The following is a 24,409-nucleotide window of genomic DNA, read 5'->3' as shown; positions in this document are numbered from 1 at the left end:
GTGACCCCATCGGCTCCCCAAACAGCACGTGCCCTCCCAGCGTGGCTCCCAGTGGGGTGCGGGGCATACTGGGATGGGGAGAGGCTGATGGGGCTCACAAAGCAGCCCCCCGGGACCCCCACCCCGTGGCATAGAGTGCCAGCCCCCAGCCCCATTTGCCCCGGGGCTGGCTCCCAGCATGAGACCTGGGTGCAGCTCATTGCATGGATGGGGTGGCTCCTGCCTGTCCCGACGGGGCGCTGAGTCCCCCACTGTGGGGATGGACACAGGGTCGGGTGGGTGTCCCCGTGCTCGACCCCGCTGAGCCCCTGCCCGGCTCTGGGTGCGAGGGGCAGGGAGGGAGGGGGGCTCCGTGCCCCGCTCTCAGCCGGGCCCCCCACTCAGTGCCACCCCGGGCTGCCACGCCGCGTGGCCGAGGCCACCAGGTGGCACTGCGAGGCCACCGTGGCAGTGGCCGCCCGGCCCCCGGCCCCCCCCCCCCCAGGGCCACTCCCAGTCCAGCCCCGTGGCCCATGAGTGTCCCCGTCCCGGCAGAGCAGGGGGATGCGACCGGAGCCCCGGAGGAACAACCCCTCTGTCCCCAAATCTGTCCCCAGATCTGTCCCTCCACTGGCATGGCCACAGTGGCAACACCTCTGTCCCCAAATCTGCCCTCTCCAGGGGTACGAAAAAAACCCTCTATCCTAAATCTGTCCCCAAACCTGTCCCTCTAAGGTCACAGACAGAATGACAACGCCTTTGTCCCCAAATCTGCCCCTCCATTGGCACAGCCAGAGTGACAACTCCCTTCTCCCCAGATCTGTTTCCTCTGCAAGCGTGGTCAGAGCAACAGCTCCTCCATCCCCAGATCTGTCCCCAAATCTACCACTTCACGGGCAGAACCTGAGTGACAACCCCCCTGTCCCCAGATCTGTCCCCAAATCTACCACTTCACAGGCAGAACCTGAGTGACAACCCCCCTGTCCCCAGATCTGTCCCCAAATCTACCACTTCACAGGCAGAACCTGAGTGACAACCCCACTGTACCCAGATCTGTCCCCAAATCTGTCCCTTGCCAGGCAGAGCCGCGAGCCTGTGGGCCGAGGTGGGTGGTGATGGGGGTGAGCAGGGCAGACGTTGGGGTGTCCCCACGGCTCAGGGCCTCCTGCCCCGCCCTGTGCCTCAGTTTCCCCACAGGGCTGCAGGAACCACATGTCCTAAGGGGGACAAGGTTCCCCGCCCCAGCCAGGCTGATCATCCTGGGGGACAGTCCCCCGTGGGGACACCCCACCCCACGTGTGTGTGTGATTACACGCATGCTCACCCTTCTGACACGCCTGGGTGCCTGTGCCCCGGGGCTGGGCCACCTGTGGGTGCCACTGCCCAGTCCCGCTCTGGGTGCAGGTTCCTGGTGTGGGTGCGGGGTGCCCAGTGCCAGTGGGGAGTCCCCAGTGCCAGGTCTCCAGCGTGGGTGCTGGTCCTGGCCGCGTGCCCGGTGCCTGCTGCACTAAGTCCCAGGGTGGGCGCCCACAGCAGATGGGGGTTCCCCGGTGTGGGTGCTGGGTGTGGGTGCCTGTCCCCAGTGGGCGTCCCCAGTGCAGAGCACCAGTGTGGGTGCCCAGTCCCCCACATGTCCCAGGTGTGTGACCCCAATCCCCTGTGTGTGTCCCAGTGTGGGTGCCCCAGTACAGCTCTCTGCTGGTCCCTTATGTGTCCCCAGCCCAGATGCCCGGTCCTCTACGTGTCCCCAGCGTGTGTCCCCGGTCCCCCACGCGCGTGAAGGTGCTTGGCTCCCTGGTGCATGTGCCCGGTGTGGGTGCCCGGCCCTGCTGTGGCACCCGCTGCAGATGCCTGGTCCCGGTACAGATCCCCGGTGCGTGTGCCCAGTCCCTTACGTGTCCCCAGTGTGGATGCCTGATCCCCCATGTGTGTCCCCGGTGCGTGCGCCCGGTCCCGGTGCGGGCGCCCGGTCCCGGTGCGTGTCCCCGGTGCGGGTGCCCGGTGCGGGTGCCCTGTCCCTTACGTGTCCCTAGTGCGGATGCCCGATCCCCCATGTGTGTCCCCGGTGCGGGTGCCCGGTCCCGGTGCGTGTCCCCGGTCCCGGTGCGTGTCCCCGGTGCGGGTGCCCGGTCCCGGTGCGTGTCCCCGGTGCGGGTGCCCGCGCTGCCGTGCGCGCCGCCGCCGGTGCCCGTGGCTGCCTGGCGCTGGCGGAGCGCTGCCTCCGCCCGGCCCCGCGCCCGCCGCCGCTGCTCCCGGTGAACGGCTGCGGGTCCCGCTGCGGCTGCCGGAGGTACCGGCGGGGGCGCGGGCGATGCCGGGTGGCGGCGGCGGCCATGGCGGGGCGGGGGGGTGCCGGCTCCGGTGGGGGTGGATTTGGGGCTGGGGGGCGGCGGGACCGTGCACCGGAGCGGGGGGGGGGGGGGGCTGAGGGTTGCCGTGCACCGGGGTGGGGGGACACACCGTGCATCGGGGGGGCCGTGCACCGGGGGCCGGGCCTGGCCTTTCCACCCCCTCCCCGCGAGCAGCCGGGCGCTCGGCGGGGGGAGAGATGAAGCGGGGCGGGGGGGGGGCTATCACCGGGGCTTGTCCCCACGGCCCGGTCCCGGAGGGGGGGGGCTGGGGTTGGGGTGAGGGTCCCTCCAGCTCTGGTGGTGCTTGGGGTCACGGCGGGGTGCTGGGTGAGAGCGCGGGTGCACACGCGTGTGGAGGTGTGAGGGTGCGTGTGTGCACGCCTGGGTGTGTGTGTGTACATCTCTGGTGGGGGTGAGGCCGGGGGGGGGTGTGTGTGTGTTGTGCTGCCGTGGGTCCCTGTGTCTGTCTGTCCGCCTGTCTCAGTCCCGCTGCCTGACTGTGTCACCGGCTGCGTGTGTGCCAGCGCGGGTGCCTGTGCGTGCGTCTCTGTGTCAGTGTGTCTGTGTGTGCCTGGCGGTGTCCGTGCGTCTTGTCTGCCTACGGCGGCTGTGCAGCAAACCTTCCCCCACCCCCACCCCCCCCCCGCAGCCCCCTCCCCACCCCCGTGGGGCTGGGGGCTGCCATGGGTGGGTGAGGGGCTGAGCTGGGGATCAGGGGGCCGGGGTGGGTGGCCCGAGATCACCCCCAGCCTGATGCCTGCAGTGCAGATCATAAATCAACGGTGGCTGGAGCGGGCTCGGGGGGCTGCGGGCTCCCCGGCACCCAAACCTCCTGAGCAGGGAGCAGTGGGACTCCTCGGCCTTGCAGGGTCCCCACCAGCCCCCCCGGGGCTGTGAGCAGGGTCGCCTGTCGTTCCCCCCCCCCCCCCCCATCACCCTTGTCCCCGCTGTCACGCTGGAGGCCGGCAGCCGGCTGGGGCTGGCAGGCAGCCCACGCTGCCAGGCCTGCGGGCACAGCGGCCTCACTGCCCGCCGGCTCCGCAGGGGTGCTGGGGACAGTCCCCCAGCTGCCACCCGCCTGGTGGTACCCGGGATGACCAGTGCCACGTCCCTGTTTTGCAGGTGACACTGCCTCATTTGCCGCTGGTGACGTGCTGGTTGGCGGGGACAGCCGTGGAGCCACCGAGGACGCAGGCTGAGCGGCAGGACACGAGGAGGAAGAGGAGGAGAGGGTGTCTTGGGGACAGCACTGTGGTTGTCCCTAGCATCATCCGCAGTCACCGGCCACCCTTGAGCCGACGCAGCCCACGGCGGGTCCTGGTGGCTTTTTGGAGCCTGAGCCTTGCCGGCGCTGCGGGGAGGAGGAAGGGCTGAGGAAGACGTGCCGGGTGATGGATGGCCCCAGCCCAGCGCAGCAGCCCCGGGGGAGCGGGACTGGGCGGCTCGGGGACCTTGGGGACCTGGTTGGCAGCGCCCGCCTCTGCAGAGCCCCGCAGCGTTTGCTCTGCTGAGCTCCGGAGCCCGCAACCGGCGGGAGCCGGGAGGAGGATTCGGAGGGGCTCTGGGTGAGCCCCGCATCCCTGTGCCAGGGCATGGCGCGGGGCTGAGCCGCTGTCCCCTCGGCATGGCACGGCAGGGCTCGGGGGCCATGCTGGCCTCTGGTGGCCTGGGCTTCCCCCCCCAAAATCTGGCCCGCGTGGTGGTGTGGGAGTGGCTGAACGAGCACGGACGCTGGCGGCCCTACTCAGCCGCCGTCTGCCACCACATCGAGAATGTGCTGAAGGAGGACGCCCGTGGCAGCGTGGTGCTGGGCCAGGTCGACGTCCAGCTGGCGCCCTACATCATCGACCTCCAGTCCATGCACCAGTTCCGGCAGGACACAGGTAAGGGGCTGGCACCGAGCTGGGAACATCCATCCCTTCATCCCTCCCTCTCTCCATCCCTTCCTTCCTCCCACCTTCCATCCATCCATCCATGCATCCATCCATCCATGCATCCATCCCTCCATCCATCCCTCCATCCATCCATCCTTCCACCCATCCATCCATCCATCCATCCATCCATCCATCCATCCATCCATCCATCCATCCATCCATCCATCCATCCATCCATCCATCCATCCATCCATCAGTCCATCTTTCCGTCCACCCCAGTGTGTATCTATTTATCTGCCTGTTTTTCAATTCATCCATCTGTCCAACTGTCCATTCATCCATGCATCTATCTCACTGCGTAACTGTCATTCCACCCATCCATCCATCCACCCATCTGCTTGTCCCTCTGTCCCTCCACCCCATTGCACACACTGTCCTCTCTATCCATCTGTCCCTCCTGTTCCTCCTCTCCTCGCCTTGCCCTGCTGGGCTCTGCTCCCCCTATGGACCCCACAAGGCCCCTCTTGGCCTTTCCTTTCCCCCTCCCCACTTTTCCCCTCCACTGTGGACCCCTGCCTTGGAGGGACATGTTTCAAAGTCCCTCCATCTCCTCTCACCCTCTTTGGGGTGCTGTGGTGGGTGGTCTGTCCTACCGTCCCACTGGCCACCCATCTGCCCCACAAAGCTTCTCTATCCAGCATCCCGGAGGAACTGGGGACCCCCCAGTTTGGGCACGGGGAGCTGTGCTGGGCACTGGGCTGGTTGTAGCCGTGCAGCCGCGGCGGTCAATGTCTGTCTGCCGGCAGTGCCGTGCTGCAGCACGCATCCAGGCCACACGTCGTCAGGGGAAATCAAAGCCGGTCCCGTGCCGGCACCAAGCCCAGACCCCATTAAATGTGTCCTCGTCACAGTGTGACCCATTAAACCGGCGCGTGCCGGCTGTGCCGTGCGGGACTTGTTTGTGCGGGTGCTTTCCTGGCCATCCCTGCACCCCTGCCTGCCGGGAAGCGCGGGGCTCCTGAGGGCAGGGTCCAGCCCCAGGCCAGGCAGAGCGTGCAGGGGACCTGCCTTGCACCAGGTGACACCCACAGCCCCCCCCCCCCAACTTGCCTGGGGACACACAGGGGCCACCCGAGAGCAGGACCCCGGTGGCTGTGCCCCCCCCCCCCACCCCGCCCAGCTGCCGGTGCCACCATTCCCGGTCACCTGTGGGAATGACCCTGTGTGCGGATGTGGTTCCTGCGATGGGCTGGGGGCCGAGATGGGGACCGAGCCAGGGACCTGCCACCCTGCCTCTGCCATCGAACTTGACTCTGAATCGATCTCCTGGGCTCAGCAAGGGGCAATCTGGCACCCGCAGCCCTGAGTCAGCGCAGCACGGCCGCCGGCACAACCCAACTGGGGCCGTGGCCGCGCTGACTCAGGGCTGTGGGTGCCACCGGGACACCCTGGCTGTCCCCATGCCAGCTCTTGTCAGATTTGGACCTGTCCCCTGACAGCAGGCACCTGGCATTGAGTCCCGTGGCTGTGGTGCTGGGTGCTCCCGGGGAACACGTGCCCATGGTGGGGCCATAACTAGGTTTGGGGGTGACATGTCTCTGTCAGGAGCAAAACAGCTCTTCCTGGGACGTCCCTGGGTACCACGGTCCCCATGCCAGCAGAGCCTGGGGACAGGGATGCTGAGAGAGGGGCCTTGCTGTCCCCAGGAATGTCACAGGAAGGGATGTGGCCGTCACTTTGGCTCCATCCAGTAGATCATCCCTGGCATCATCATCCCCATGTGCCCCATCCCTGTCTCCGCCTCCATCCATCATCTCTGCCCTCGGATGTGGCCTGGGGGCGGCTGGGTTTGGAGCCTGTCAAATGTGTCCGGAGTCCCGTGGTGCTCAGGGACACGAGGGTCCCCTGTGCTGAGGGTGCTCCCAGTGCCCGCCGTGGCATGGGGAGACAGGGAAGGTGGGCAGGAGGCCGGGCGTGAAGGCTGGGGCTTGGCTCATGCCGTGCCTGGGGAGCGAAAAACCCAAGCCAAAACGGTGACGGTGCGAAATGAGGTGACCCCGTTCCGAGCAGCGGGGACATGACTCCCCTCCCTGTGACCCTGGGGACGCTGGCCCGGGCCCGCAGCTCCAGCACGGCTGGCTGTGGGGCTGGGGGCAGCTGGTGGCCTTTGGGGACCCGGAGCTGCGTGTGCCCACATGCACGGGCTGGGGTGTCCTCCCCTCGTCCTCCTCTGCTCCGCGGCAGCGGGATGCGGGACGTGGACGTGAGTGGGATGCGGGCACGAGTGGGCAGCAGGGTGGGGGAACGGGGGCGCAAGGAGGCAGGCACGGATGGGAACGCAGGCGGGATGCAGGGCATGGATGGGATGTGAGCGGGATGTGGCCGGGAGCCGGCGGTGGGATGCGGGATGGGGGCAGGAGTGGGCAGCAGGGCTCTCGGCCGGCTGCCGGCGTGGGGCGCGCAGCCCCCCCCCGCCTCCCTCCCCGCGGGGCCGCCGGCAGCGCTGCCTCAGCACAAACCGGCAGCTGGGGCCAAGGCTCTGCTGCCTGACGCGGCCGATGATTAATGACTGTTATTAGCGTCGTTAATCGGGCTGGGCAAACGGTGCTGGCGAGGGGATAGAAAGGCAATGTGCCGCGGGGGCACTGTCAGGGCCGCGGCTCGGGGAAGGGGCTCTGGTGCCTCCCCCCACCACGGGGCTTCAGAGGCGGCTGTAGCATCCAAGTCGGTCGCAAACAAGCAGCGAGGGACCGCGATTTGGCTGTGCACAGGGGACAGTGTCTCGCTCCAGTGGCTGCCAGCACCAGCCGGAGCTGCGGCAGCTGTCAGGAAACCTCTCCTGACCGGGAAATGCTCCCCCAGCCCCGGGGGTGGCGAAGGGACCCCGACCAGGGAGGGGGGAGATGAGCCTGGACCAGAGGGGTAGAAAAAGGCGCTGGGGGCTGAGTAGCATCACTCTTCCCACGGCAGCCGGGGCCATGATCCCGACTGCCGGCAGCCCGGCCAGCGGCCAAGCCGCCACCACTAACGGGAGGTTGTTGAGCCTCACGAGTCCCCGGGGAGGCGCAGCCCTGCAGACACGCCGATCGATCCACCGCACGCCGCGGCTGCTGCTGCTCGGCGGGAGGGGAGGCGGGTGCTGCCTGTTGGGGGTGTGGTGGCCATCACCCCTCCGGCACCCTTGGTGGAGGGTGCTTGCACCCCACAGTGCCTCTGCATCCTCATCCCTGCAGGGTGCCGGGCTCGGAACCAGACACCCACACGTACATGCAGGTGTGGGTCCCTCTGCCAGCACCCCGGGGTGCTGGATCCCCATGGGTGCTCACCCCTCCTGTCTCCCTAGGGACCATGCGCCCCGTACGGAGGAACTTCTACGACCCGTCTTCGGCCCCAGGGAAGGGCATCGTGTGGGAGTGGGAGAACGACAACAGCTCCTGGACACCCTACGACATGGACATCTGCATCACCATCCAGAACGCCTACGAGAAGCAGCACCCCTGGCTGGACCTCTCCTCCCTGGGCTTCTGCTACCTCATCTACTTCAGCAACATGTCCCAAATGAACCGGCAAACCCAGCGCAAGCGCCGGCTCCGGCGCCGCATGGACCTGGCGTATCCCCTCACCATGGGCTCCATCCCCAAGTCGCAGTCGTGGCCGGTGGGCGCCAGCACGGGGACACCCTGCTCCTGCCCGCAGTGCCTGCTGGTGAACAGCACCCGCGCCGCCTCCAACGCCATCCTGGCTTCCCAACGCCGAAAGCTCTACCCGGGCGCCGTCCGTCAAAGCAGCACCTTCGCTGGGGCGGCTCTGTGGCCGCCGGGGACAGGGACGGTGGCGGTGGCAGGTGGCACAGCCAAGGGCGAGGGGCTGCGGGTACCCGGCGGGGCGTTTGCCCCCAACCAGAGTGTGCCCGGCGGGGCACCGCTGCCCGGGCTCAACAACCTCAACCAGCCCGGCACGCAGCGGGGGACCGGGCTCGGCGCCCGTGCCACTGTCCCCCCGGGGTAAGCTGGCTGGGGGAGGGTGGCCTGGGAAAGGGGACGGCTGTGGTGTCACCGAGGTCGTGGGGATGCCAGGCGAGGTGGGCGCAGGGATGGACACACAGGGCGGGGAGGAAGGGGAGATGGAGGTGCCTCGTCCCCCGCTGTCACCTTGCACAAGCAGCCCCAGGCCTTCTGGCAAGGTGGCACCCCGCCCTGGGGACGTGGTGGCAGGAGGGACACCCCCAGCAACCAGGTCATCCCAAATGATCCCCTGGATCCCTGCCACTGCAGAGGGGCTGCGGTGATTTGTGCGGCGTGCTGTGCCACGCCGTGCCGTGCCGTGCCGACTGGAGGAGATGGAGTGCCTGGTCCCAGGGGACTCGTGTCCCCACCGGTGGCCAGCACAGAGTGTATGACCCCAGCTCATGGCCTGATGCCACCAGGCAGGTCTCCGGGGAGGACAGTTGTGGGGACCACGGCTGTGTCCCCTACATGGATGGGAATAACTTGCCAAGGGGGATGCAGGTGGGTGAGCAGACCCCCAGTGGGGTGTCCCAGTGGGTGCCCCTGTCCTGGCACCCAAGCCCCCACAGCCATACCCCTCGGTGGATCGACCTGGTGTCCCCCCATGCCTCTTGGCACCTGACTGTCACCAGCTGAGGGGCAGTCAGGAGCAGCCACGGCCCCAAGCCCGACCTGACAAGTGGGCTGTGACGGCACGGCTGGCAGCCTGCTGGCGTGGGAAAACCCCACTGCTGCTCGCTCGGGTGGGGACTGGCCCAGATTCTGCCCCAGGGTGTATTTGGCCAGAGCTGCCCTGGAGAGGAGTGCGTGCCCTGGGCTGCAGCGAGCTGTCCTGGGGGACGAGGGGACAGCCTGTCCCATCCCTCCCAGCTCCCTGCCATGGGGAGAGGATCTGGCCCCAGGCTGGGGGTGTGTGGGGAGGCAGGTTTGCTGAGCCCCTGGAAGGTCCTGGAGAGTTTCCTCCTCTGCTGATGTGCTGCTTTCGCTTTCATGCGCCGGGTGCTGGGCCAAGCAGTCCCTGTCCCCGTGCCCATCACTGTCCCCGTATCGGCACGCAGGCCCCATCCCACACATCCCCATGGACAGGTAGGAGGGGACCAGGAAGAGCTGGGAGGGGGGGGAAGAGGGGGGGCTGGACTGGGACCTCCACCATTGCCCCAGCCTTGGCGTGGGTAAGGGCAGCTTTGGGAGTGGGAGGGAAAACGCCTGCAGCCCCAGCTTGTGTGGGGCTGAGCGCTGCCAAACTCATCACGGCAATGGTCGTGTGTATGGGGGGGCTTTTGAGATCCGCAGGGGGTGACACTGGTGGTGGGGGCTGCTGGTCTGGCTGCCGTGTTGGGGCAGTGGGATGTGGGTGTGAGCCAGCAGCGGGGTTTGGGAGGTGGGCAGGAGTGGGCAGCTGGGGTGAGTGGTTCTCCGTGGGCTGCTGGAGTGGGGTGAGGGCAGGAGAGTGCTCGGGCACCCTGCAAGGCTGCTCTGCTGTGGTTTCTTGCTTATCCTCCCACTGCATGCGCCATTCCATCCATCCATCCACCCATCCACCCATCCATCCACCCACCCACTCACCCATCCACCCATGCATGCATCCATCCATCCACCCACCCACCCACCCCTTGCCCAGCCACACATCTGTCTGTCCATCCCCCCCTCTTTCTCCCCACCTATCCCTCTGTCCATCCTTCCCTCCATCCACCCCCCCACACCCCCCACCATGGGCACAGCCACATCCACACTCGCCCACGCCTGCGCACGGGCACCCCAGCTCCCACCCAGATCTGCCTGCACATGCCTCTGCTTTTGCTCCCAGCTGCACGCCCAGCCTTGCACGCACGGGTGCGCACCCGGCCATGGGTGCACGCCCAGCTGCGCGCACACATGGGTGCACACCCGGCCACGGGTGCACACCCGGGTGCACACGCGCATGAGAGGTGCCCTGGGATGGCGGGGACGAGCAGGCAGGGAGGCACCCTGCCATCGCCCCGGGGGTCTCAGCGCTGGCAGCCCCGGAGGGGGGTGAGGGTCCCCTTGGGGCATGGGAGCGATGGCCAGGGTGGTGGGTGAGGTGCTGAGGCCTGGGAGCGGGGGGGGGGATGTGGGACACTGGGATGGGACAATGGGACATCCCCGAAGAGGCACCCACCCTGGGTGAAGGAGGACACGATGTCCCCAGTGCCATTGGGTCCCCAGAGATGGGCACGTGGCACTGGGTGCCACTTCAGGGCTGGCAAGGGGACACCCTCCCCTGTGTCCTATGGGGAGGACGCTGTCCTGGGGACGGGCCATGCGTGGGGGGGGGGGGGACGGTGTCAGCCCTGCCAGCCTGGCTGAGCCCCTTCCCCTCCCTCCCCACACAGAGTGCCAGCCCTCCCGGTCAAGAACCTGAACGGCACCGGCCCCGTCCATCCTGCCCTCGCAGGTAAGGGGGGGTCACCGCGGGGTGACATGGTGGGGCTGGGGGGCAGGAGGGGCAGGGCACAGGGCTGGGGCATGGCCAGGCGGTGGGAAGGATGGACGGACATTGGGTAGACAAAAGGACAGCACCTCTCCCCCGGCGCAGGGATGACGGGCATCCTGATGTGTGCCGCCGGGCTCCCCGTCTGCCTGACCCGCGCCCCCAAACCCATCCTGCACCCGCCGCCCGTCAGCAAGAGCGACATCAAACCCGTGCCCGGGGTCAACGGCATCTGCAGGAAAACCAAAAAGAAGCATCTCAAAAAGAGTAAGGAGCCACCAACGGTCCCGTGCGCCCTTGGCCGTGCCAGCCCCTGCCGGAGGGGAAACTGAGGCACGGGCGCTGCTCCTGCCCGCAGGGGTGGGACCCCCAAGGGGGTTTCCTGAGGGTTTCGGGGTCATGCCCACAGCTCCCCTGTGCTGGCACCCCCTCCTCCTCGTGCTGTCCCCACCCTGGTGGCAGGGCGCTGGGGGCACCGTGGGCAGGCTCTGATGGCATTCCCCCCCCCCCCCCCTCTGCCCACGGCAGGCAAGACCCCCGAGGACGTGGTGCGCCGCTACATCCAGAAAGTGAAAAGCCCCCCGGATGAGGTGAGTGGGCAACCCCGGGCACCGCGGCTCAGCCCGGGGCCACTGGAGGTTTGCGGGGCTCGGGCATGGGGACTGGCAGCCCCCCCACGACGGGCAGAGAGCCGGGGGGGACCTCCTCATCCCACCGTGAGCCTGTGCCCGGCAGGATTGCACCATCTGCATGGAGAGGCTGGTCACCTCCTCCGGCTACGAGGGCGTCCTCAGCCACAGGGGCATCAAGCCGGAGCTGGTGGGCAAACTGGGCAAGTGCGGGCACATGTACCACCTCCTCTGCCTCCTGGCCATGTACAACAACGGCAACAAGGTGAGCTGGGACCCTCCCCCCCCGCCCCCGCCGCAGGTGGGACCCCCTCCCTGCCATCACCCGTCCCCACGGGTGGGTGCTGCGGGGTGGGTGCCGCCCCTGATGCCCACCCGGGTGCCCACGCAGGATGGCAGCCTGCAGTGCCCCACCTGTAAGGCCATTTATGGGGAGAAGACGGGCACGCAGCCCCCTGGGAAGATGGAGTTTCACCTCATCCCCCACTCCCTCCCGGGTTACACTGACTCCAAAACCATCCGGATTGTCTACGACATCCCCACCGGCATCCAGGTGAGGAACCTGTGCCCACCACCCCGGGGAGCCCCCCCCCCGGGATGGGTGCCCCCCACCCTGTGCTACCCGCTCGCCCCATTGCCCCCCCACCCAGGGCCCAGAGCACCCCAATCCCGGCAAGAAGTTCACGGCACGTGGCTTCCCGCGGCACTGCTACCTGCCCGACAACGAGAAGGGCAGGAAGGTGAGTGTCCCTGATGGCACCGGGGTGGGGTGGGAAGAGAAGGGATCGGATAGAATGGGATGGGAAGTGAAGGGATAGAGTGGGAAAGAATGGGAGGGAATGGGGTGGAGTGGGATGAAAAGGGCTGGAATGGGGATAGGATGGAATAAAATGGTAAGGATGGCATAGAATGGGAAGGGATGGGATGGAATGGGAAAGGGTGTGATGGGATGGGATGGGGTGGGATGGAAAGAGAGTGGGTAGAATGGGATGGGAAAAGATAGGAAGGGATGGGGTGGGAAAGGATGGGGAGGGATGGGAAGTGATGAGATAGAATGGGAAGGGATGGGATGGGGTGGTAAGAAAAGGGCTGGAATGGGAAGGGATAGAGTGGGATAGAATGGGAAGGATGGGATAGAATGGGAAGGGATGGGATGGGAAGAGAAGGGATCAGATAGAATGGGATGGGATGGGATGGGATGGGATGGGATGGGATGGGATGGGATGGGAAGAGAAGAAATGGGGTGGGAACGAATGGGATGGGATGGGACCAGATGGGATGGGGTGGAAAGAGAATGGATAGAATGGGATGGAAAGAATGGATAGAATGGGATGGGAAGAGATGGGAATGGATAGGGTGGGAAAGGATGGGAAGGGATGGGAAGTGATGAGATTGAATGGGAAGAGATGGGATGAGGTGGAAAGAAAGGGGCTGAAATGGGAAGGGATAGGTTGGTATAGAATGGGAAGATTTGGGATGGAATGGGAAAGGATGGGATGGGAAGAGAAGGGATCGGATAGAATGGGATGGTGTGAGGTGAGGTGGGATGGGAAGAGAAGGGATTGGATAGAACGGGATGCATTGGGATGGGAAGTGAAGGAATGGGATGGGAAGAGAACAGATAAGATGGGACGAGATGGGAAAGGATGGGAAGGGATGGGAAGTAATGAGATAGAATGGGAAGGGATGGGGTGGTAAGAAAAGGGCTGGAATGGGAAGGGGTAGGGTGGGTTAGAATGGTAAGGATGGGATAGAATGGGAAGGGATGGGATGATGGGATGGGATGGGAAGGGTGCAGCAGTGCTGGGGTGGGGCTGAGGTGTGCCACAGGGAAGGGTGGCACCATGTGCCAAGGCTGAATCCTGCACCCTGGGGTGCTGGGGGTGGGAGGAGGGCCGGGGGGTGCCGGGTGGGCGAGCGATGGCCGTGCCCGCCCGCCGCAGGTGCTGAAGCTGCTGATCGTGGCCTGGGACCGGCGACTCATCTTCACCATCGGCACCTCCAACACCACTGGGGAGTCGGACACGGTGGTGTGGAACGAGATCCACCACAAGACCGAGTTCGGCTCCAACCTGACGGGCCACGGCTACCCCGACCCCAACTACCTGGACAACGTCCTGGCCGAACTGCTGGCCCAGGGTGTCTCCGAAGCCACCCTGAAGGACTGAGGCAAGGGTGAGGGGCTCCCCACGGCCCGCTTGCCCCCGCGAACTCACCCGTGCCACCACCGCCCGCGCCGCTTCGCTGCCGACGCCGCAGCCCTGCCGGGTGGGCTCGTCCCCTGTCCTGGGCCACCCAGTGCCCTGTGTCCCCCCGCCTTGTCCCAGTTCACCCCACTCCCGTGGCGATAGCATCGCGGGCTGGTGCTTTTCTTTTACCACCCGTGGCCTCTTTGTGTGTCAGCAGCCTGTGCCACCCGTGCCACCCGCCACCGCCCCACGGAGCCACATACAGCCGGTGCCATGTGTACATCTCTGTGTTACAGAATACACCCCATGCCGGGCCAGTGTCCGTCCCCCCCCACCGTGTCCCCTCCATGTCCCCACGTGGGTCCCTGCACCTCTCGCCTTCCTGGGGTGCTGGGTGACATCGCCGCAGGATCGGTCCCCCAGTGGAGTGTCGCTGAGGGTGGGTGTCAGTCATTCCCTGCAAGGATGCTCGGCTGGTGGGGGGCAGGGGGGGGGGCTTGGGGCACCTCCCGTGGACAGAGGAGTGGGTGTGCGTGTGTGTTTGAACACGCGTGCGCTGGGGGGGGAGGGGGGGAGGGCAGCCCCGCTGTCTCCGCACACGGGCATCCCCCGCTGGACACGGGCCCCGGGTGGGATGGGCGCCCCACCGAGAGGGGGGAGGCGGGAGGCAACGAGTGGGGACTACAGCTCCCAGCAGGCCCCGCGGCGCGGGCAGGCCGCGCTGGTCACAGGGAGTGCGGGGCATGCTGGGGGTTGTAGTCCTCGTTGCCGCCGGTCAAGTGGCGGCCGCAGGGCCCTGGTGCGGGGCTCGGGGCCGCGGGGGGGCCCGGGGCCGTGGGGAGGCTCGGGGCCGTGGGGGGGCTCGGGGGCGGCCCCGGGGCTCCATCCCGGCTGGCAAAGGCGTCGTGGGCGATGTCCAGGTCCCGCAGCACCGCCTGCAGCCGCCTCCTGTGGGGTTCACCTGCGCCCCCCGGCAGGGTCAGCGCCGCGCCCGGCACCCACCCGCGACATCCATCCTCGGCACCCACTCGTGGTACACCCCCGGCACCCATCCGGGGTACGCCCTCGTCACTCACGCCCAACACCGCCCTCCAGCACCCACCTCCAGCATCTATCCCCGGCAACCACCCGCGGCACCCCCCCACGGACCACCCCCCCCATTCCACTATGTCCCACCCTGGTCCCCCGTGTCACTCCAGCATGTCCCACCGCCCCTCACCCGTCCCCCCACGTCCCATCCTATGCCCCATTCCCCTCCCCCCCCCACCCGCCAATGCTCCACGGACACGGACGGACACTGCTTGGGGAGAGGTGTGTGCGTGGGGAGTGTGGATGGGGTGTGGGGCGGGGTGTGTGTGAGGACTTGGGTGTGTTTAAGGGGGAGGGGGGGGAGTGAGGTGTGGGTGTGCAGGGTTGTGCCTGAAGCTCGGCGTGAGGGTGGGCGCACCCGCGTGGCCGTGGCCGCATGCATTTGCTGTCCCCTGGTGGAGGGGCCCGGAGGAGCGCTGCCCGCGGGTGGGGGGGCCGTGCGTGGGGCTGTGCACGTGTGGGTGTGCGTCCGCACGGCCGTCTGCCAGCTGCCCCACGCATCACCCACCCACGCAGCGGCGCTGCCCGTACCTGCCTGCCCCGAGGGGGGGTCGCTCCCCACGCCGCCCACGGGACCCTCAGTCCCCGCCGCCCTGTGGGAGAGGGACCCTCAGCACGCTCCCACCCCCCTCCTTGGGCACCCAGGGTCCCTCGGGACCCCCCCACCGTGGGCCATCCCCCCCCCCAGCCCCTCTCAACCTCACCACAGCCGGGCCCCCGCCCGCCGGAGGTGCCCGTAGAGGGTCTGCGCCGCTGCCGCGGGGTCCAGGGGGTCGTTCCACTCGCCCAGCGCCACGGTGCCGTGGGTCCGGCTGCACCCGGGCGCTGCCAACGACAGCCACGGTGGGGGGACCCCCGCGCCCTGCCCCTGCTCGGGGGTAACCCACCCCCAACCCACCCCGGGCTGCCCTTACCGGTGCAGGTGGGCTGCAGGCAGCAGGTCCAGCGGCCGGCGCGGAAGGCGCCCGGGTGGCAAGTGGGCAGCATGGCCTCGTTGGTGCTGCTGGCCTGTCGCAGCACCCAGAGCCACTGCCACAGCTCCTGGGCGCTCTGCGGGGATGGGGAGGGAGGGTGGCACCCCGGCGGGCACCCACGGGGGCACCCTGCTCTGGGCACTGCCGGCGGGGAGGAGGAAGAGGGTGGAGAGGGTAGAGGTGGGCATGGGTGATGCCGACGGGGTCCCCCAGCTGGGGTGGGCACGAGGGTGAGGTGACCGGGAGTGACAATTTGATGGCAAAGCTGTCCAGGTGGGAGCTGGTGGGGAGATGGCACTGCGGGAGCCAGGGTACCCCAGTGGCCCCAGAACAGATATGGCTGGATACCCCGCTGATCCCAGTACAGCCACAGCTAGTACCTCAGTGATTCCACTACAGCCAGAGTAGGATACCCCAATTTTCCCAGTACAGCCAGGGCCCAGACAACCTCTTGACCCCAGTACAACCAGGGCTGGGCACCCCAGAGTCCCCAGTACCGCCAGTGCCTGGGTATAGCTGGATTTGGGACCAGGACCAGGACTGTTGTCCCCATGGGACTCAGGGGTACCCCGTGGCTGGGTGTGGAGAAGGGGGGCTCCTGGGGCGGGGGGTTTCCCGGGGGTCCCGGGGCAGGGCACCCACCTTGCACTGGATGTAAGTGGTGTGGAGCTGCCCGGCGTCATCCTGCGCCACGATCTGCATGACGTGGGGGTGCTGGAAGGTGCCCTCGTCCACCCGCTCCACCGCCCGGATCCGCGGCACGGGGATGGAGCAGCGCACCTGGGGACCCCCAAACACTGCGTCTCACTGCACCCACATCCCCCCCCACCTCCAAACCACCCGACACAGGGTGGGGGGGGTCACGGGCAGCACCCACCTGCCACTCAGGGGACTTGGAGTAGGTCAGGGCCTCGGTGCTGAGCCAGAAGTATCGCTTCTTGAAGGCGAAGCGGGGCAGCAGGACGGGCCCCCCCGCCGTGCGGGTGTGCAGGTACCCCTCCTTGATGGTGGCCGAGGGGTGGAAAAGCACCCGTGGCACCGGCCCTTCGCCTGCTGTGACTGTGGCGTGGCCGGGCAGGGAGGCAGTGGCGTCACCCCGAGTGCCACCGCCTCCCCCAGCCCGAGGATCCCCATCCCCGGCCATCCTGGCAGCATCCGCACGGCGCCGAGCGGGTCCCCCTCTCCGGGGATGCTCCCAGGATGCGGGGGACAGCAGGGACGATGCCACCCCCTCCATTCTGAGTGGTGGCACGGCCGGGCCCAGTACCAGCGGTGCCCGGCCCCCCCCCCCCCCCCCCCCCGTGCCCCTGCAGTGCCACCCGCTCACCCTCAGTGCTCTCCACTGTGACCAGGCTGTCCAAAAAGGCTTTGACACGGGTGACACTGGGCTGCAGAACGGCGTGCAGCGGGGCCATCCACGGCTCCTTGCCCTGCCCCAGCTGCAGCCCCAGGTTCCCGATGCTCTGCAGCGCCTGCCCCACGCAGGGAAGGGCTCACGCTGCTGTATCCCCCGGTGACGTGGGGGCTGGGGGGGTGTGGGGGGGGTAGGGGGGAAGGCTGCTCCCCCGAACCCCTCTAGATACTCCCCTGCACCTCAGGGGCTTGGGAATTGGGGATGAAAGTGGAAAAGCAGAGCAATGCAGGGAGCTGTGCCCAATGCGTGATGGCACGGCCCGGTGACGGGTCTCGAGTGGTGTGGGAAGGAGCCAGCCCGTGGCATGTGGCATGGGGGCACAAACAGCCCTGGGGCCATTGTCCTTTCCCATGTTCCCCATCCCTCCCTTGGATCCCCAGCCCTCCCCTGGCTCCCCACCCCTCCTCAGGGTCTCCCTGCCTTTCTGGGGTCCCCACCCCTCCCTGGCATCCCTTCTGGGTCCCCATTTTTCCACAAGGTCCTCATCTTTCCCTGAAATCTCTGTCCTTTCTGAGGTCCCTCTCTGGAGTCCCCATCCCTCCCTGGACTCCCCAGCCCTCCTTGAGACCCCTGTCCCTCCCCAGGGTCCCTACCCTTCCCCAGGTTCCCCATCTCTCCCAGTGGTTCCCAACCTGCCCTGGTGTACTCATCCCTCTCTGGGATCCCTGTCCCTCCCCAAGTCCCCATCTCTCCCAGTGTCCCCATCCCTCCCCAGGCTCCCTGCACCTTGGCGAGCAGCAGGAGCGTGCGGCTGGTGCGGGCGTCAGCGTGCTGCTCCCGGAGACTGAAGAGTTTTGGGGTGAGGACGGCGGGGGCGAAGAAGCGGAGGAAGAGAAACCCACTGATGGAGAAGTATCGCACCTCCTGGCCAGGGACGAGGATGGGGACAGCTCAGGGCTCGGGGTGGTGGTCCCGGAGGCCTGCAGACCCCCAGTCCCAGCCCCGCCGCGTGCCCCACCTCATGCTGCGCTGAGGGGAACCGCTCCTCCACCCGTCCGCGGAGCTGCTTGAAGGCCACCCTCATGATGAGGGGACACTTCTCCACTGAGCCCACGATGGCATCAACGATGTCCCCCAGGTAGCCCTTCAGCAGCTCCAGGCTGCTGTCCCGCACCCGTGCCTCCGACAGAGACCCCTTGAAGGAGATCCTCCTGTGGGGATGCCACCAGATCAGGGGGCACCCAATGCCCAGGAACGGGCCACCCCAAGAGGGCCAAAAGCCATCGAGGTGACCCACGGGCTCAGCAGCAATGGGTGACCCCTCCCACAAGAGACACTGGGTTGGGGATGACTTGGGATGTGCCAGGTGGCACGTCCCCCCAAGCCATCCCCCTGCACTTGCCTGCTGCGGCTCAGCTCCATCTTGCCGGGGTCCAGCTCCACGTACTTCTTCTCCTCAAAGATGCGGTTCACCACAGGCTTCAGGACCTCGTGCAGGTAGGGCAGCCCCACCACCTGCAAGGGATGGGAAGTCACCATCGTTGTTCCCAGACCGTTCCCAGATGCCCTGCTGGGACAGAACCCGGCTCTGTGCCCTGATGCCGTCATGGGAGGGCACAGTGGGGACCTGGCTAGGGTCCCCTCCCACGCTCACCTTCATGAATTGCTCCACAGACTTGGAGGCTAGCGAGTTGGAGCGGAAAAGGGTGTTGGGGTCCGCTGGAAGAGCACAGAGGATGTGTTGAGGTGGGCACGGGGCAATGACCCAGCCATCCCTGGTGTGCCCAACCCCGGGGACAAGTGGCACCTTGGTGGCTCCACTCTTCTCCCCGTGGGGACCCTGTCAACCCAGTTTCCTGGCTGGGGGCGTGCAGGTGATGCCCCCAGTGCTGGCACTTACTGGTCCTGGCCAGCTCACGGGTGGTGAGATAGTCCAGGAGGGGCACGGCCAGCCCCTGCCTCAAGAAGATCTTCACCAGCTTGGTGGCCACGTCCTGCCGGCTCTCCCCGGAGGTCACCTCCTCCAGGACAGCCAGGGCCGTGCTGCTGGGGGGCTGTGGGGAGGGCGGGGTGGGTACGGCAAGCCCCTCGCATCAGGATGGTCCTCGGCCACCCCCTGAAGGTCCCCACATCCCGTAGCACCCACCTGGCCCGGGCAGAGGATGGGCTCGGTGAGGAGCTGGATGAGGGGCTGGTAGTAGGGGGCAGGCAGGACCGTGTCCTCCACCAGCCGCACCGCCAGCCGCAGGGCACCCAGCTGCTCCCTGCAAAGACACGGATCCTGCACCCCCTGCCCTCCATCACCACCCCGGCTCCTTTCCTGGCCGGGATGGGGGGGGACACACACTCCCCCGTCCCTGTGCTGCCCCAGGCATAGCCGCCCTGGGGAGCTGCTCGGGCAGGGTGCAGGCAGCTGCCTGGCCTCGCTGCCTGCACCCACCCGTGGTCCTCAGTGGTGCTGGGGAAGGGCAGGAGCTGGAACCAGCCCTTGGTGGGCTCCGTGCAGATGGTGTCCAGGGGGAACTCGACCTGGGTGGGGTGGGGGGGTGGAGGTAGGGTCTGAGTTGAGGAGGAGGGTGGCAGGTGCCAGCACCCTGTGCTGCACCTCGTTTCCCCCCGCCAGCGGAGACCCCTCCTTGGGGAAAGAGCCCAGGACACGCAGGGGGGTCTGGATGTGGCACTGCCCCCCGCTCAGCGGGTCCACGCACCCCATCCCTGCGGGTCCTGACTCGTGATCGTCCAGACCTCGAGCACGGGGAGTGGCTGGAGATGTGGATGTGCCCTAGGACCCTGCCCCATGCCAGTGTGCCCCAAGGTCCTCACCCGTCCCAAGAAGTCGTTCTTGCCCACAATGTCCCAGTCCCACACCTCCACGCTCAGCACAGCCTCCCTTAGCTCGCCCTCTGCCAGCTTGAACTCCAGCACCTTGTCCCAGTGTGGGAAACGGGTTTTCTTAATCACCTGCTGGGGACAGGGACCGGTGACTGGGGGACAAGATGCCTGAGCCTCCAGGTCCCAGCACCCAGCACCCTGACTCACAGCTGTCTCCAACGTGTGCCCGCAGCATGACACCCGGGCAAAGGGGTCTGATGTGCCTGAGAGGTCCCGGGGGGCCAGGTCCCTGTGGGGAGGTGGGGGTCAGCGAGGGCGCAGCAGACAGGGGACCCATCCCTGCCAGGAGGGTCCCCTGTAACCCCATGTCCCCACTTTCCCCCCACTCTCCTGGGCACACTGGGCACCCGTGGGGCGGCCAGCAGGTGCGGGGGGGATGCTGGTGAGAGCGAGTCCCCATTCCCCAGTGCTCCTGCCTTGAAGCTCTTCCTCCTCCAGTCCTTGGGGACCAAACTGCACAGCGGGGGGGCTCTGCTGTCCCTCCTGGCTGTCCCCATAGCCATCCCGTTGCCTTGGTACCCGCTTCGGTTGCCATGGCAGCGGGATGCTGCCTCTGCTGCCTGCTCCGCTGCCAGCAGCCTGCCGTCTGGCAGCCGCGCGTGTGGGCACACGCACACACACGCACACACCCCAGGGCGTACCTCAGTTTCCCCCAGTTTTGAAGCCAAAGAGGAGAAACCCGGTGCGAGAGCCAGCTGGTCTGGTGGGGACCGTCCCCAGGTACCCCATGGCCCTCCGGGCCACCCAGCTCTGTCCTCTGTTCCCCTGTCCCCATCCTTGAGCAGGGATGGCAGTGTCAGAGGCACTTCATTCCCCTTTGAGACTGCACAACATCGTGGCCTGCCGGTTGGCATCATCAGTGTCCCCAACCAGGACACAGAGAGGGCCCTTCTCAGTGCCAAGAGGGGACGATGAGTCCCATGCCACCACTATCCCCATCACATCTCCTCCTCCCACTGTCCAGACCCCACCAGCCAAAAATAAGTCTCCGGGGGTGGTTGAACCCCCATTGTGTACCTGGCCTCGATGAGGTGGCAGCGCAGCACCCGTGGGTGGCCCTGCTTGGGGACCTGCAGCTCCAGGTGGATCTCGCCCTGCACCTCCTCGTCGGGGTCCACGGGTGCCAGGCTGAGCCAGCTGTCAACACCTGCCGAGGGGGACGGGGTGGGCACCCCATGGTGCGGGGATGGGCCCCACTGCCCCCCCACCTCACCCCCCTGCCGTGCCCCCCCACTCACCCCGCGGCTCAGCCGAGATCTGCTGGCGGCTGAGCGAGACCTTGCCGATAACGTCGTCCTGCCTGCGAGGGCAGAGACACGACGGGCGCTGAGGCCACTGGTGGGGACATGTCACCCCTCGGGGGGAGCTCCCCGGTGCCCACCCGTGCCCCCGCTGTCCCCCCTACCCAATGGTGTCTTCATCCAGCACATAGACAGTGAGGTTGTGGAAGCCACGGGGCAGGCGCAGGGTGTATTCCTCACCCCAAAAAGGGTTCAGGCTCTTCCACACTGTGGCCGTCCTGCCGGTGATGGGAGAGGTGGCTGCACCCCCAGGGAGAGCACCCGTCCCTGCGTGTCCCCTCCCCGCGGTGGCACGGTGTCCCCCCTACCTGGCCACCACCTCGTTGTCCACCTTGACCACGCAGTAGGGATCGCTGGAGCCAGACCTGGGCAGGGGGATGTGGGTGCAAGGTCAGCCCCCCACCTGGGGGTCCCACCCGTCCTCGGGGGCTGCTGCTGGGGGGGGGCTCAGGGGGGGCTGGATCTAAGCATCGCTTCAAACCCCGCCAGCGAAGCACGAGCCTCAGCGGGTGAGATGAGTTGCCTGGGCTCAGCCCAGACCCGCAGATGACACCAGGATGGGGACAACACCTTTTCCTGGCGCTCCTTGAGCTGGGGGACCCACTGTGGGCCACCCCGAGCCATCGCCCTGCGTCCCCCCACCCGTGGGTACCGGGTACGGGTATCTCTCCAGCAGCAGCAGAACTGGAGTTTCCGTGGCAACCCAAGTGTCAGGGTGACACCAGGCTGGCCCAGGGCCCTTCCTGGGCTTAACCCCTTCCGCGTGGGAGGATGGGATGGGGGGGACAAGGGCTGGATCCAGGGCTCTCCCACCAAAGCCCCTTCCCCGCTTATTTACGGCAGCTGGACCTACACCGAGGGATGCCAGCCCCGGGGTGGCGTGCCCGGGGCGATGCTGGAACCCCAAATCCCCAGCTGCTGGAGGCAGGAGATGCCAGGAGGCACCTCAACAAGGAACCAGACCCCGAGTGGGTTGAGGGAGATGACCCCAGCCTCCTTGCTGGGGGGACGGGAAGGTCCCAGCTGCAGCTGTGTGCTCAGCAGGTGATGTTGCGTGCTGGCTAACGAGCGGCTTTGTTAATCCCCAGGGGTATCTCAGAGTCTCCCCGCAGAGCAAAGTCCACGGCCTGGCCGGCTGGTCTGGCAGGGACGGGCAGGCAAACCTTGGCACCGCGTGTGGGGTTGGCAGCTCCCAACCCCCTCGAGAACCAGGAGGAGAGAGGGTCACCCCGAGCCCCTCCGCAGCCCTGGGACACCCCTAAGCTTGGGTTTGGGGGGCTGGGAGCGGCACTGGGCACCTCATGCTTGAGCTGGTGGGTCGGGATTGCCCTGCTGTGCCCAGACCCCCCCCGGAGCGGGGCACCCAGCACAGCACCATGAGCCCCGCTGGGTGGGGAAACTGAGGCAGGGAGGCCCCACTGCCCGTAGGCGTCCCTGGCTGCCCAGCCCTGGGAGCGGCCGGCGGTGCCAGGCTGGCACGTCCGGAGGAGCCCAGGGCTGCCAGCTCCGCCGAGGCATATCTGTGGGGCAGGAGCAGGCAGGGGGTCCCCCTGCCCACCCCCCCTTCACCCCCCCCCCCGAAGGGTGCTGATGCCCAGAAGGTACATGAGGGTGCGGGGGGGAGGATGTTTCCCCTCAGTGCTACCTGCAGCCTTGGGGGGGTTACCCTGTGCCCACCCTGCTGGGGGGCAGCAAAGGGATGCTCAGGGGTTTGAGGGGCTCGTACACCTCTGGCGGGGAGGTGGCTGAGAGTCCCCTGCCACCCCCAGATCCCTCCTTCGGCGCAATGGGTCCCTGCTGGCATGGGTGCAAGCAGGGACCTCTAAAACTGCAGGGAGAGCAGAGCACCCAGCACTCCCAGCCACCCCCCCCGCCCCCCCCCCCCCCCATATCCCAGGGTGGGAGCCCAGAGAAAATTGAGGGGCCGAGGGCCCCCCCAAGCCACTCACACGTCCTTGGCGGGCAGGTCCTTCCCCTCCACCACCCGGCAGTGCAGTGAGGTGGTTTTGGCCATGCCGGCGAACTTCGGGGCGGGCGTCTAGGAGTCCATGGGGTGCCACGATGGGTGCTCCTGGGGTGTCCTGAGCTCCCCCCACCCCCCCGCCAGTGGGGCTGCCAGCACCAGCCTCCTCCTCCTCCTCGACCTCTTCTTGCTGTCGCTTCTTCCTTTTTCCTCTTCTCGGTTGTTTTTCTCGCTGCTTCACTCCCCACCTGCGCTGGAGCAGCGGACGAGAGCAAGCGAGCCGGAGCGCGCGGGCACGCTGCGACGGGCGAGCTGGGGTGGGCTGGCGAGCTGGGGTGGGCTGGCCTCATGCCCACCGGCCCAGCGGACGAGTGGCATATGCCAGTAGCCACAGGTTGCCACAAACCAGGAACTCACCGTGGGGATCCCCCCTGCGTACCAGCAACTGCTGGTGTGGGCAAAGCCCACTTTGTTCTAGCGATGGGGAAACTGAGGCACGGAACTATCTCAGAGCACTGGTCCCTTGCAGGGGGAGGGGGGAAGCTTCTGTCCCATCACAGCTGAGCGGCACAGGGGATTGTCCCCAGGCTGGGGGGCTCTGCCTGTACCCCAAAGTGGCAGTGGGTGCTGTAGGGAGCCTGGGGTGAGCATCGGCCTCGGGGTGGGGATACAGCGGAGGAAGCAACCTGCTTTGGGGGGCTGCTGGCACAGTGTTCCCCAAGACACCTACGGGACCTTACCCCCCACCCTGGGTGCCCCCTGCCCTCACAGGGGATGTGCTGAGCCAGACTGGGGAGATTCCAGCAGATCCCAGAGTGTCTGCAGCACCATAATGCTCCCCAAATCCCCATGTTTTGGCTTCTCTGCACTGGGGACCCCAAGGAGGGGGGGGGGGGTTGGAGGGGGACAAGCCCTGGGGGGGTGTGAGGTCCCCCGTGTCCCCACTGTCCCGTTGGTGTGTGGCCCCCCCGCAGCCAGGCGTAGCAAGGAGCATTGGTGGGGCTGGAGGGATGGCAGATTCGGGGGGGGGGGGGGGGGTGCGGGGGTGGGCTGGCCAGATGTCTCCTGCAGTGACTCACAGTAGGTACTGCCAGAGCAAGCGTCACTGAGTGGGTGCTGGGTCCTTGGGGTGCCGCTGCTGGGGGGGGGGGGTCACTGTGTGGGTGCAGGGTCCTTGGGCTGCTGCTGCTGGGGGGTGTCACCGTGTGGGTGTGGGGTCCTTGGGGGGGTCACTACCAGGGGGGTGTCACCGTGTGGGTGCTGAGTTCTTGGGGTGCTGCTGCTGGGGGGTGTCACCGTGCAGGTGCTGGGTCCTTGGGGTGCCACTGCCAGGTCCTTGGGGGGATGTCACCATG

At 67.2% G+C, this 24,409-nt stretch overlaps 2 protein-coding genes across 10 annotated transcripts; one reads left to right on the top strand and one right to left on the bottom strand.

Annotated features, from left to right (window-relative positions):
• Nucleotides 1-2,177: 2,177 nt before the first annotated feature.
• DTX1 (deltex E3 ubiquitin ligase 1) lies at nucleotides 2,178-13,815 on the top strand. Of its 2 annotated transcripts, XM_042805538.1 has the most exons (10): nucleotides 2,178-2,269; nucleotides 3,453-4,213; nucleotides 7,548-8,208; nucleotides 10,566-10,627; nucleotides 10,769-10,930; nucleotides 11,192-11,253; nucleotides 11,399-11,557; nucleotides 11,684-11,845; nucleotides 11,943-12,032; nucleotides 13,236-13,815. In XM_042805538.1, exons 2-10 carry the CDS (start codon nucleotides 3,955-3,957, stop codon nucleotides 13,458-13,460), a joined length of 1,842 nt encoding a protein of 613 aa, XP_042661472.1. In that variant the 5' UTR covers nucleotides 2,178-2,269; nucleotides 3,453-3,954; the 3' UTR covers nucleotides 13,461-13,815. The 2 variants fall into 2 exon arrangements, with proteins under 2 accessions (XP_042661472.1, XP_042661473.1); XM_042805539.1 differs by lacking the exons at nucleotides 2,178-2,269; nucleotides 3,453-4,213 and adding an exon at nucleotides 7,077-7,126.
• RASAL1 (RAS protein activator like 1) lies at nucleotides 13,754-23,562 on the bottom strand. Of its 8 annotated transcripts, none has more exons than XM_042805532.1 (21): nucleotides 23,041-23,561; nucleotides 21,400-21,456; nucleotides 21,196-21,309; nucleotides 21,029-21,090; nucleotides 20,808-20,937; nucleotides 19,938-20,019; nucleotides 19,722-19,862; nucleotides 19,339-19,427; nucleotides 19,045-19,162; nucleotides 18,799-18,952; nucleotides 18,553-18,617; nucleotides 18,301-18,413; nucleotides 17,917-18,109; nucleotides 17,685-17,822; nucleotides 16,872-17,016; nucleotides 16,422-16,603; nucleotides 16,187-16,324; nucleotides 15,485-15,685; nucleotides 15,275-15,395; nucleotides 15,102-15,163; nucleotides 13,754-14,442 (listed from the first exon to the last, which is right to left on the bottom strand). In XM_042805532.1, exons 1-21 carry the CDS (start codon nucleotides 23,103-23,105, stop codon nucleotides 14,257-14,259), a joined length of 2,556 nt encoding a protein of 851 aa, XP_042661466.1. In that variant the 5' UTR covers nucleotides 23,106-23,561; the 3' UTR covers nucleotides 13,754-14,256. The 8 variants fall into 8 exon arrangements, with proteins under 8 accessions (XP_042661466.1, XP_042661467.1, XP_042661471.1 ...); XM_042805533.1 differs by having other exon boundaries at nucleotides 15,485-15,620; nucleotides 23,041-23,559; XM_042805537.1 differs by having other exon boundaries at nucleotides 15,485-15,620; nucleotides 19,722-19,859; nucleotides 23,041-23,558.
• Nucleotides 23,563-24,409: the final 847 nt, after the last annotated feature.

Source organism: Tyto alba, unplaced genomic scaffold (genome assembly GCF_018691265.1).
Source record: "Tyto alba isolate M040663 unplaced genomic scaffold, T.alba_DEE_v4.0 Super-Scaffold_44, whole genome shotgun sequence".
Lineage (NCBI taxonomy): Eukaryota > Metazoa > Chordata > Aves > Strigiformes > Tytonidae > Tyto > Tyto alba.
The sequence above is the reverse complement of the archived record's forward strand: the minus strand, read 5'-3'. Positions and strand labels throughout refer to the sequence as shown.

Excerpts from the sequence above, each read along its gene's own strand:
- RASAL1 (XM_042805530.1), bottom strand. The coding sequence starts at position 23,105 with ATGGCCAAAACCACCTCACTGCACTGCCGGGTGGTGGAGGGGAAGGAC. Across the intron at positions 18,414-18,552 it reads CTGTGGAGCAATTCATGAAG|GTGGTGGGGCTGCCCTACCT; the intron begins GTGAGCGTGGGA and ends CATCCCTTGCAG. Across the intron at positions 16,604-16,871 it reads CACAGTGGAGAGCACTGAGG|TCACAGCAGGCGAAGGGCCG; the intron begins GTGAGCGGGTGG and ends GCCACGCCACAG.
- DTX1 (XM_042805538.1), top strand. The coding sequence starts at position 3,955 with ATGGCACGGCAGGGCTCGGGGGCCATGCTGGCCTCTGGTGGCCTGGGC. Across the intron at positions 10,628-10,768 it reads CGTCCATCCTGCCCTCGCAG|GGATGACGGGCATCCTGATG; the intron begins GTAAGGGGGGGT and ends CCCCCGGCGCAG. Across the intron at positions 11,254-11,398 it reads TGAAAAGCCCCCCGGATGAG|GATTGCACCATCTGCATGGA; the intron begins GTGAGTGGGCAA and ends TGTGCCCGGCAG.